Raw genomic sequence first — 12,404 nt, 5'->3', positions numbered from 1 at the left:
CTTTGGAAGGAAATTAAGCACTCTCTCAACGCAGAGGCTCTGGGGAAAAAGATGTGGTGGTTTAATCTTGGAAGGATGCTGCCAAGGCAGGCAGGGCTGCAAGGGAGAAGACATCACCCCTCTACCAGAGCATGGGTCTCATGGTTCCCATCTCCATCAGATCTTTGCGTGCCATCCACTCCTACCCATGATCCCAAGGTTATCTGCTCCCAGACCAGATGTATTTGGTGAGGTACTGGTGCAGATTGCCCACACAGGTGTTGGGTGACCCAAGGTCAGGTTGGATGGGGCTCTGATGGAGCTCTGGGTGTCCCTGTTCACTGCAGGTGGATTGGACCACATGGCCATTAAAGGTCCCTTCCAACTCAAACACTTCTATGATTCTATGGTCCCATTTAATTAGAAATTCTTTTGGGGAATAAGGAGATAAACTTCTGCAGCCAGTGTGCCATTGCATCCCTTACAGAGACTGTGGATGCTCAAACTTGAGGCAGGGTGACCCCGTTCCATCCCCCAAAGCTCCATCCCCGCTCCATCCCCAAAGCATCCAGCAAGAGAAAACTTGCTGCCAGCCTCATCTTGAGCCAGTGGGGAGAGTCTGGGAAGGGAAGCTATCAGGCTGGGTGCCAGGTTGGGAAGATGGCATCAGCTGCCTCTGCGTGCAACACCATGGCAAGGGGAGGGCATGGGAGCTAATCAGCAAATATTTGAAGGTTGTAAACACCAAGGATACAGACGTGCTGTAAAAAGTGAAGTGGGGCAAGCAGGAATATTTACTGAGGCTGACTGAAAATTCGGGAGTGGGGAGTCTTGAATAGAGCAAATGAGCTCAGGAAGGCACTGCAACAGACTCCAGGAGCCCCACAGAGTCCACCACTTGCCCTGCTCCAACAGAGCCACAGCACCAAGCAGCTGCTTACACCCACACCACTGTGTAGGCTCTGAACTCATAGTGACTGTATAGCAGCCATCACATACTGTGTTATTTTACAGAAAATAAATCAAACAAGAAGCATTCTGCATGTCAAAGCTGCATTTTCAGCATCTCTGCTCACTTTTGTAGCCCCCTCTGTACAGTCAAGATGCCTTATTTCTGCCTAGAATCACATGAAGGATTTTCCTTCAGTAAGGAAAGCGGAAATGGAGGGATTTAAAACAGGAGGCTGTGGCTGTGACACACCATCGATGTGCTGAGGACCGCCTGGGTTTGGTATCTGAAAGGAGGGAATGTGTGTGAGTGGGGAGCTCAGAGCTGCTGGAGAGCCTCAGAGGGACCCCCATAGAAACATCAGCTCAGAGAGCCCCTCCAGTTAGCCCAGCTCATGCAGAAATCTGAAGGTTTAGACTTCAGCCTCATCTTCCTGCATTGCCATCAGATGTGCAGAGATGATGGGACAGAACTTTTCTTCTACTAAGGGAAAAGGTTCTGCCCCAGAGGGTGGTGGGCATGGAGCAACTCCCCAGGGCAGCAGCTCAGGAGCATTGTGACACCGCTCTTAGGCATACGGGTTTGGGTCGAGCTGTGCAAACCAGAGACCAATGCATCTGGAGTAACACCACGTGCCAAAGCCTTCCTCTGCCCATAGGGTTGCACGCTGCAGAGCTACACCTGATCCAGCACTGTTTTCAATACTGCTTGTCACGTTTATGGAATCCAGAGCAGTTTGGGTTGGAAAGGACCTTGAAGACCCCCCAGCCCCAATCCCTGCTATGGGGAGGGACATCTCCCACCAGCCCAGGCTGCTCCAAGCCCCATCCAGCCTGGCCTTGGACGCTCACAGCTGTGTTCTCTTTGCTAAGCTGCACGCTGCCTGGGCAACTTCTTTTCATCCAAAAAACTCAAAACCCAAAAACTTCTGCGGGACAGATGAACGCTGAAAAAAATTAACTGCCTGGCCCCTTTCTCCTCTGCGTTTATTGCTGTCTTGGCAGAAGAATTTCAGGTTGCTGCCACAGCCGCAAACTGCTTGTTCTGCCAACTGTACATTACTAACATTGGAAGGGGGCCAAACCTAGGAATCTTTTCTAAAAGCATTTGCTTCGTACTTTAAATAGCAGCCCGGCAGGCAGGGGGATGGGAGCGCAGGCTCAGTGCACGCATGCAAGCTGTCTGTGAGCTGCTGCAGGCTGAGCCACCAGCAGCGTCCCCGCTGCCATGGCACTGCCACCTCCCTGTTGTGGGCACCCACACCTCGCACAGACCTCTTCTAAGATAACTGAATAAGAGAATGTTGGCTGTTTTTTCACTGGAAGCCCCTCTGCTGCTCTGCTACAAGGTTGTGGCAATGGGTCTTGCTGGCTGGCTGTTGGCTGAGTAAGGACGAGAGGCTGAGTTAGGATGAGAAGTGACGGCCTCAAGTTGTGCCAGGGGAGGTTCAGGTTGGGTATTAGGAGACATTTCTTCTCTTATAGAGTGGCAATGCAGCTGCCCAGGGAGGTGGTGGGGTCGCCAAACCTGGAGACCTCAGAACCGTGGGGATGTGGCACTGAGGAACGTGGGCAGTGGGTACGGTGGGGTGGGTTGGAACCTGGTGATCTTAGAGGTCTTTTCCAACATTCATAATTCTGTGAGTCAACAGCATGTGCTGGGGTGTCTGGAGAGCACTGTGTCACATCACTGCAACCCCAAACCCAAGGCTTTCTTGGATGTGAAATAACACTCATGAGTGGGCTTCCTAACTTATTGCCACAGCTTTGCAGGGTGTGCTGCCATGTGCTGCCTTTGACCACAGGACAAATGTCCTTCCATTTAGCAATATTTCTCCTACCTCCCCATGTAAAACATTCCTGCAATAAATTGCAGAACAAATACAGGTGAAGTTTTTCTTCTTTGGTAATTTCATGTAGTGCTAGATAAGCCTGCAATACAGAGCAAAGCTCAAGGAACAATATTTTTAAGTAGTGCTTGTCCTAGTTAATGTTCAGCCCTGCTGTGCAATGTCAAGAAAACTAATGAAAGGTGAAGTGGCAGCGAGCAGGAACCACTGAGTCCTCACCCACTACCAAACTCCTTTCAGTGTTCAGCCCCAACATGAATTTCCAGTCGGATATCAGGAAAAATCCTTTCTAAGAAAAAGCAGACACACATTGGCACAGCTGCCCAGGGAGGTGGTGGGGTCCTGGAGGTGCTCCAGCACTGTGGGGATGTGGCACTGAGGGACAGTGGGCTGTGGGCATGGTGGGGTGGGTTGGGGTTGGACTTTGGGCTCTTTGAGGTCTTTTCTAACCTGAATGATTCCACGATTCTGTAAAAGCTGTTGCCTCGTTTCTTCAGGAAGCCCAAACAATATAAGCCTAATGCTTTGCAACCATCTCCTCCTCCTGGTTTATGCAGCTCAGAGGCCTACGGTAAGAGCAAAGTGTCTAAATGATGGAGTGAATGGCCATGCATGCACACCCAGGGCTGGGCTGCAGGTTTTTGGATAACTTTAGCAGCTGGTACCAGGCACGCCGCCGTGCCCAGAGTGTGCAGCAGGAGCTTTGGCAGAAGCCCCATCTGACTGATGGTGCTCTCTCAGAGCTAATATGAGCTGAGTGCTGTTCACCTTGTGCAAAAAGGACATCACATTCATGTACCTCCATGGCCACATCACAGGGCGGGCTGCAGGTGGCCTCAGAGAACGATGCCAAGGCTGCAAGGACCAAGACAAACCCTGCTCCTTGCCATGTACACACCTTAACACACCTCACCTCTTTTCCTCAAGCCCTTTGGACCTGCGTATTTCGGTCTCCAAGTTCACACTCGAGGTGAATTTTAACCTTTATATGGCCTTTCGTGCATCTCTTCTCTTTGCAGTGCCCGTGTCCAGCAGCACTGGGTGGATTAATGCCCCTCTAATCTATTTTGTTGGCAGAAAAACAGATCTGACAAGGGTAAATGGTTCTTCACGAAATCTTGCACAGCACGCCCTTCATCTTATCTGGCTATAAAACGGGTTTTCTGTACACAGCTAATAGCAGCATTGCTGATAAGTGCTTAATGGGCCTGATCCTGAAAGCTTCACAAGCACTTCTGTTTATTCTCATTCTCATCTAAGGAACAACTTCAGGCTGAAACACAACCAGTGAGTAAGGTGCCACTTCACAGTCAGCAACACCAAGAGGGCATCTCCAACCAGAGCTCAGCGAAAAGCACTTTCTCATATTAAGGCTTTCATAAAACAGGAAAAGGACAACAATAGCAAATGGAACCGCTTCTAAGCCATGATTATTTGCTGCAATTTACTGTGCACAAGACACTGGGAGGAGCCTCTTCCTCCCAGGCTTCCAGACAAACCAAGGTTGCTGCCTTACCTTGCTCCAACCTCTTCATCTGCTGGATCTGATCAACCGTCTTCTTCAGGATCTTGCATTTGTCTGGTTTGACACTCAGAGTGTCGATGTCCCCAATGTTTGCAGACAGCAGCTCTGCCAGCTCCTCCAAATATTTGTTCTCCTGCTCCCGCCGCCGCTTTTCATTGCTGTTACAGAAAATACATCAGTGAAATGCCACGTGAATGATTTTTCTCACCGCTCAGACTAGCCTCGCCTTCGTTAAACAAGGCCCTACAAGTGTTGGCTAAAGTCATGGCCAGACTATAATGTGGACATCTCCAAAACATTGGGGAGTTCATTCAGGCTTTTGCCTACATTCATGCATATAAAAACAGTCAAAATTAAGATCAAGGAAGATTTGCCCAGAGAGGCGGTGGGTGCCCCATCCCTGCAGACAGCCAAGGTCAGGCTGGATGGGGCTCTGAGCTCTAGTGGAGCTGTGGGTGTCCCTGATCACTGCAGGAGAGTGGGATCACATGGACTTTAAGAGTCCCTTTCAACTCACAGAATCATAGAAAGAATCATAGGATTACTCAGGTTGGAAAAGACCTTAAAGATCATCAAGTCCAACTGCAACCTAACCATCTTACCTTAACTCTAAGAATTCAAACGATTCTATGGCTAATATATGTCTAATATGGCTGCCCAGACATTCCCATCCCACGCAAACCTGCAACATCCAAGACCTGAGTCTTCCTCTCAAAAATAGCTTTACCAAAGCCATTATTGCAGCTGTCACAGTGTTAAATCCTAAGTTCATACCTAAAGGCCAATTGCATCCACTGGAGTTCACCAAAGTGAAGATCGGAATACAAAAGGTGACAAGAGCAAAGTGGAAAACATTCATGAGATCAACTTTTTTCCCTGCTAGGAATAGCTTTTGCTTCAGCATAAAGCTGATACAGAAGGTCCAACACTCTCCTATCAACTATTTCTAATTTCTGAGAACAAGGACAAATTATTCATGGGCTACAACACAGCCATCGTTACATCTGTCCTGGACACTGTGACATTTTCCTTGGCCCACGACTTTGAAGGCATCAAAATCACCAAAACAGTGCATATGGAAGAGACAGAGACACGTTTTCCCAGTTGCCCAAGGAGGCTGTGGATGCCCCATCCCTGCAGGCATTCAAGGCCAGGCTGGATGTGGCTCTGGGCAGCCTGGGCTGCTGGTTGGTGACCTGCACACAGCAGGGGTTGGAACTGGATGAGCACTGTGGGCCTTTGCAACCCAGGCCATTCCATGATTCCTTTAGACCTGCTATGGGATGAAATGGGGACAGCTCAAAATGCCCAGCTCAGCTCTATACTGCCTACAAACACCTTTTTTCAGGTTTTTTTTTTTATTTTTTTGCAATAAGCCATCTAATCTTTCTCGTAAGCTCTGCAGGACACACTGTGTGAAAGATACTATCTTACAAAGCACTGCCTGAAAAATCTTCAAAATTACACCGAGAAGCTGTTGTATGAGTCAACTCCTAACAAGAGTAGATAATGGCAGGACAAGGGGAAGTGGTTTTAAGTTGTAGGAGGGAAGATTTAGGTTGGATGTCAGGGAGAAATTCTTTACCAAGAGGGTGGTGAGGTGCTGGAACAGCTGCCCAGAGAGGCTGTGTGTGATGCCCCATCCATCCCTGGAGGTGTTCAAGGCCAGGTTGGATGGGGCCCTGGGCAGCCTGGGCTGCTATGAAACGGGGAGGTTGGTGGCCCTGCATGTGGCAGGGGGTTGGAGCTTTGTGATCCTTGAGGTCCTTTCCAACCCAAGCCATTCTATGACCCTATGATACGATTCTATGATGGGATGATTCTGGGCAGTATTCTGCAAGCAAGATCCAGCAGGGTTTCTAGATGGCAAGGCAGGTCCTCTAAAGCCATACCGCCACAACAGGGAGACACAGAGCATCGTGAGACAACGCTGCCACACAACCTGAGTCAAAAACCCACCTCCAGAGGGAAGCTGCATCCCATCCAATATTGTGCCACAGCACAAAACTAGCTCTGTGGGCAGCTGGATGCTTCACAGAGAGGTCTGCTTTGGTTTCCCTGCCAATAGGGGCATGTAGCAAGTGCACAGCAACAAGACCTTGAACATAGCCTGGTAACTCTGCATAATCCCATCCAAGCAAACTGGGTGAGACAACACCACCCCTCCTCAAGGAGCTCCTCAGGCAGGCTACGTGGATGTTCCTTTATTCTTCCTTAACTCCAAACACGTTATTAGCTCAATATCCTGACAGGCAGGCTCTGTCTCTTGAGTATTGTGCTGCTGTTTGAGCTCATTCTTGCACTGAAATATCTGATGGTATTTATGTAGCACTGCAGGGACAGACCCAAATGCAGAGGCACGCTGAGCTGCCCATCGCCTCCTCCTCCCATTGGGCCCAGAGTGGCTGGCAGCCCATGCACTCAGCAGAACAGCAGCATTGAAAGAGAAAGAAGAGAAATACAGGACACAAAGCCAGCTGCAGGGAGAGAAGAACACAAGCTGCATCAAGACCACGGTGAAGACCTTCCATAGGAGGTACTGGGAGCTCTGCAGCAATGGGTGGTGCGTCATGGCACCCAGCACCCAGCTCTACCTGGCAATGGGCAGGCAAATGCTTCTCACAGGAGCTGAGTGAGGCTTCGAGTTAAGGTCAAATGATTCCCTAGTTGTCTTGCAAACCAAAAAGAAATAGTAGGGAAACAGGGAAACATTTCTTTTCTTTTCTTTTTTTTTAAAGCCTTCTGTTGTGGGTGAGCTCATTTCATGAAAAGCCATAATGTCGCTGTTGCTGTGGCAACTTTCGAATTGTAGGAGGGAGAATTGGCCAATTTTCCTTACATAAAGGCATCATGAGAATATTACAGCAGTGGGCTGTTCTTTATGACTCCGAAGTATCATCAAAAGCAAGTCAAACCTTCTCAGTTTTAAGAGAGGCATTCAGAAGTTCACTTGGCTCTGATGGGCTCGGGGCAGTTGGTGGGACTGGGGGAGGTCCCTCCTTGCTGGGAGCCAGAGCTCTGCTCCTCTGCAGAGAGAGAAGGGCAGCTCTGGAGAGGACTCCTCAGCCTTATTCACGGGCCCTGCTGCGTGGTGTCTGATGGCTTCAGGCTCTAAAAAGACTCTCAGGACCACGTCAAAAATCATTGAGCTGGGGCAAGGATGGAGAATCCTTCACTCACCATCTCTACGACTGGTTTGCTCCTCACCCTGCAGAGCTGGAACATTGCTGATGTCTGTTCTCAGGGTGCTCAGTGGTTAGAAAGCCAAACCCAGGAGATCCCCATAGCTGAATTGCATGGGCACAAGGCACAGAGCCTTCATCCCGGGGTGAGGATGAGGGGCTGCAGAGCTCTGACTCACACAGGTGTGAAATGACAGAAAGGGAAGCTATCTCACTTGATCAGTTCAGTATTTATTAGGAGCAAGGCATCCACCCATCACAAGTGCCATCAAACTGTGTCCTGAGATTATTCCTCATTTAATGGCATGGATAAGCCATGAGCTACAGAGGCTTTGTGAGAGGGTGAATGAGCTCCTGTGACAACCAAGAACTGCAATAAACAGAAATCCTCAAGCAACCACTTAATATCTCTCTCCCTTATGCTACCAGAACACTGTATCCTTTGCACTTATTGTCTACTGTGCCATGCATGAGCTGTAATTGACAGAGAATACGTGCAGAGTTTGCTCAGCACATCAATATTCTGTGCAAAGCTGCATCCCAGGCTGCAGAGCTGGAAATCCATCCTAACTAAGAGACAGCGCTGCAACGGGAAAAGATACACAGGATTCACAGAGAGCCTGTGAACAGGAGATCTAAGATGTGTTAATCTTAAATCAGTTGGCCATGTGAAGGCTCAGTTGTAAGTGAAAGGTGCAAAATGTTGCACTGAGCTGAGTTTTAAAGCGCTCTGCACTAGCAAGTGAAAATATTTCAGACAGAAGCAAGAGGGCCTCCAGCAAAGTTTCTGAATATGAATGAAAGATGCATTTCTTGGGAATCTGGCATGAAGAGGAGGAAGGCTGGGGATGACCTGCAGACCCCACTGTTGCCCTTTACAGAACTACCAGCTCCAAATTTACCCTGAAAAACCTTCTCAACGCTCCTCCACTTGATTGAGTGCTCTCCATTTATAAAATCAATACATTAACTTGGATAACAAGCCTCTAATCATCGTTTGCCACCTAACAACGAGCGGAGCAGATGGGGAGCTGCGTTTCCATCATGCTCCATCTTCCACCACAGCCACTGATAAAAGCAAAGCGAAGTTCTGGTGGGAAGTGTGAACGTTTACAAGTGGCTGAAACCAGGCTCCATCTGCTCAAGCAGACGGGATCGAACGACGCCGTCGGAATGACAAAGTAGCCGGGGCAGGGATGGACGTGGCGCAGCACACGTACCTCTGGGCCGTGTCGCACGGAGAGCCCTTCCTCTTCCGTGAGTCGGGGTTGGCGGGGTCTGTCGAGCTGTCCCCAAGGCCACTCATGTTGACCTACTTTGCACCTGGAAATGAAGAGACACGAGGTGAGGATGAGGGTTCCGCAGCCGAGGGAGGTTCTACGTGACAGCGCCGGGAAACACAAAGCAAGCCACCTCCAGGAGGTGAGCAACCCAACGCACGTCATTCCTGTTGAATTGATGCCTCGTCTGGGCAGTGTGTGGAGGAGAAGGTGTGAAAACAAGGACTGATCACATTACCTTCCTTTGGGTGTCACTTGGTCACCATTTGGCCAAGCAAGCCCTCACCATTACATTACATCTCCATTACATCACAACCTGAGCTCTTTCCTACATCCCCCCCAGATTTTGTCTGCTTGGCCTTACAAGGGTCCGCTTCAATATTTTGCTTACAGGCTAGCACTTCATTTCATAGAATCCCAGAGTTGATCTGGGTTAGAAGGGATCTTAAAGCATGTAAATCTCCATTCCCTGCCCATTCCCTTCCCATAGACCAGGCTGCCCAAAGCTCCATGCAGCCTGGCCTTGGGCACTGCGGCAATGAGGCACCCACATCATCAGCCTGCCTCAGTGCCTCACCACCCACATGCTCATTCATTAATTATGAACTATCTGCTTTTATTTAACTGAATGAAATACTACATAAGCACAACAAGGGCAAAGAAGTCAATTAAGGCTTTTTTTTCCCCTGTATCTTCACCTTGAGCTGTGTTGAAGGGGTTTTGCCAAAGAGCCAAGAACACAGCCAAGCCCAGATGGGATTAAATCTGTCTCCTACAGGTTTAAAACTCCCAGAAGACATCAAACCAAGGGACACTGCTGCTCTATGAAGGAATCAGCTGTGCACATTGCTTCACCTCCTTTCCTAGAGTTGTTCAGTGATTTTTCCAGTAACTGCAATAATTCAATACCAGATACTGCTACCCTCCAAATGCTTCATTTATTTTCACATCTTTCTAAGCGGTGAGAAGACACAATGCCTGGGGAGCAACGTAATGGGACCCCAGACAAGAACTTTGTTGTGTGGGTAGGGAGTGAAGGGACCGAGTTATTAACTCAGTTCCCTTCATTTCTTACATTGCTCTCTAAACTTGGAATTTTAACAAGCACTAAAGCACTGACTGATGGCTATAAAACAAACCCTACAAGACTATTCCACAGCCCACAATGCCAACCCATTTTATTCAGCCAAATCAAGAGATGCTTGCTGCAATAGGAATGCTCTGGACCACCCCAAGGACCCATCTCCACGCTCAGGTCAAGAAAACCCAATATTGACATTAAAAATTTAATGTCCTCCCACTGCAACAATGAGTCCTATTAACTCACACCGCCATTCTAGGCTTTGATCTCACATTATCAGCAGCCAAATTAAAATAACAAATGTTCTGAAGGGCTGAGGATGGGGCACATAAAGGCGACCATCCAACCAGGATGCTCTGCTGTGAGACCACGACCTTGGCCAGAGCCACCAGATGCCCCAGCGAGGTGAATTAAGGACAACGCTGAAGCCACAGCTGAAATCCTTGGCTTGCATTAAGCCCTTGATGTAATACGTTCAATGTTTCTTTTTATTGTAAAACTAGTTTATTTTATAGCAAAACTTGCCAGGACGAAGAGGCCAAAAATGTAATCTGCTCTAAAAATAGGCGAGCTGAGCCCTGCTGGACAAGGGCAAGGGTTGTGCTCCCAGCGAGACCGCAATGGGGCATTTTCACAGCAAGCCTGGTTTCTAAACACCAACTTCTTGTAAAAATGTTAATATTCCACTCGCTTAGGAAAGCAAACAGAAGCAGCTGAAGAGCATCGAGGCAGTGATGAAAACAAGCTAATTAGTTCACCTGGGAGGAGCAGGGCAGTAGTTTCCAAGCTTTGTATGAGCTCTCCTGGATGCAAACCTATCCCGTAGAGCAATCGCTTCATGGCTGTCTCTCTTGGTCTAACACCAGAATCATGGAATCATTCCGGTTGGAAAAGACCTCCAAGATCCCAATCCAACCCCAACCCATCCCTACCATGCCCACTGACCACGTCCCTCTGTGCCACATCCCCACGGTTCTCCTATAAGTGTACTTCTGCGCGTATAGCGATGACTTTTTGGTAATACCCAACGGCCCTATGGTCCACAGCCAGGCAGATGAAACCACCTCTGATCCCAACCCCTTGCTTACAAAGTCCTGCTAATGTCTATAGGAGAGAGGCACAGCTTGTGGGCTGCTTTTACAGAAACTGCAATGGTGGAAAAGTCCCTCGCGTTACACCCATTTATCAGCACAACATAACCCATCTGTGCACACACAGTCTCAATTAGAGGTAATTAAGAGCATACTCAGAATGTCACAAGGATACATCTCTATTGCTGCCCTCGCAAGTTCATCACCAGCTGCTAACCTTACTGCAAAAAACAAAGGACTCCTGCAGACCATAGGAGAAATGGCTGTGCCAGCCATGCTGCAAGTCACTCACCAACCCGCTGCATCTGGTGTTCCTTTGGGCTTTGGGGTTTCTTTCCTTAAACTTTTTTTCTGACCCCCTCCCCCCCCCCCAACAACAGTAATGATAAGGGAGAGAGACTTGCAGCCTGATTAAACGCTGCTTTTTCGGCTGCTGAAGTTGTCAAAAACAAATGTCACATCTGTTTTGTGCAACGCTCTTTGGGGGTTGGAAAAGAAATCCCGGTGTCCATATGTCACCAGTCCAGCAGACGTGTCTGCCTTCCAACTAAATCCTCTTTTCTTGCTACCTTACCCCAATTTCCCTGCCCATCTCCTCCTGCCTCCCTCGGAGATGCTGCCAGATGGAGCCTTTGGCTCTGGGACATCGATCCCTACCTGCAAAGAGCAGTTTGAATGTGCAAGAGCCTGGGTTCTTGGCAGAAGGAGAGCAAAGCTGGGAGGAAGGTGGAAATAAAAACCAGCAGCAGGAGATCTGAGTTGTTTTCTCTTCCTGGAGGAAGCGTGGCTGTTTGTACTGGTGGTGAGTTCACCTTGCTGTCACAGAGCACCTTAACAGGAAATGTCATCAGTGGGGTTTGTCTTCTCTTCTCTTGCTCATCCCAGCCTGAACATCTCTTCTTGACTGCCCTTCTCTTATTATAATAATTATTACTATGGTGGCAAAGTCAGTGCAGTGCTTGAAGCCCCCAAGGATGCCAGCCTGCATTCCCTGGGTCCTCACTACAGGGGGGATTGAGAACACCCCATTTCCATGCAAGGATCCAGACAAGAAGAGATGAAACTCACAACCTGAAACCAGTTAACCCAATCCAAACTCAAAGGCTTCAGCATTTTGACTCCAGGCTCAACAAAACGCTCTGAAGGTCACTGAGAGGGGTTCAGCAACGCCTCATGGGCCCTTCATCCCTGCAGTCGTTAGGGCTACGTAGGAGGGAACTGATGGATGAGGATTTATATTCCTGGCCCTCCAAGAACTGGGAGCACATCAGGCTGAGGGCAGAGCACCACGCTCCAACATCCCCATGTACAGAGCTGGCGTCCGTGGCCCTGAGCCCTCAGTGCCTGCAGGGCTGCTGCTTGCTTTGCCTCCCGCCAGCTAAGTGGGATGTGCAGAAATCTTCATTATCATAGGCTCTGCTGAGGCAGCAGGCTAATAAAAGCTGTCAGCTCGGGGACGCGGTGGAGC

General features: G+C 49.0%; 1 protein-coding gene across 5 annotated transcripts in view; it reads right to left on the bottom strand.

Annotated features, from left to right (window-relative positions):
- NCOA1 (nuclear receptor coactivator 1) overlaps positions 1–12,404 on the bottom strand; it is a 154,155-nt gene that overhangs the window by 46,472 nt on the left and 95,279 nt on the right. For all 5 annotated transcript variants that reach the window (XM_042832663.1, XM_042832662.1, XM_042832664.1 and 2 more), the window contains 2 exons: positions 8,705–8,807; positions 4,294–4,460 (listed from right to left, as the gene is read on the bottom strand). In XM_042832663.1, the coding sequence (XP_042688597.1) occupies positions 4,294–4,460; positions 8,705–8,790 (253 nt within the window). In that variant the 5' untranslated portion in view covers positions 8,791–8,807. The remainder of the gene's footprint in view (positions 1–4,293; positions 4,461–8,704; positions 8,808–12,404) is intronic.

The sequence above is a fragment of the Centrocercus urophasianus genome, unplaced genomic scaffold, assembly GCF_019232065.1.
Source record: "Centrocercus urophasianus isolate 14NV4802_14NV808 unplaced genomic scaffold, USGS_Curo_1.0 seq_39, whole genome shotgun sequence".
NCBI classification, from domain to species: domain Eukaryota; kingdom Metazoa; phylum Chordata; class Aves; order Galliformes; family Phasianidae; genus Centrocercus; species Centrocercus urophasianus.
The sequence above is the reverse complement of the archived record's forward strand: the minus strand, read 5'-3'. Positions and strand labels throughout refer to the sequence as shown.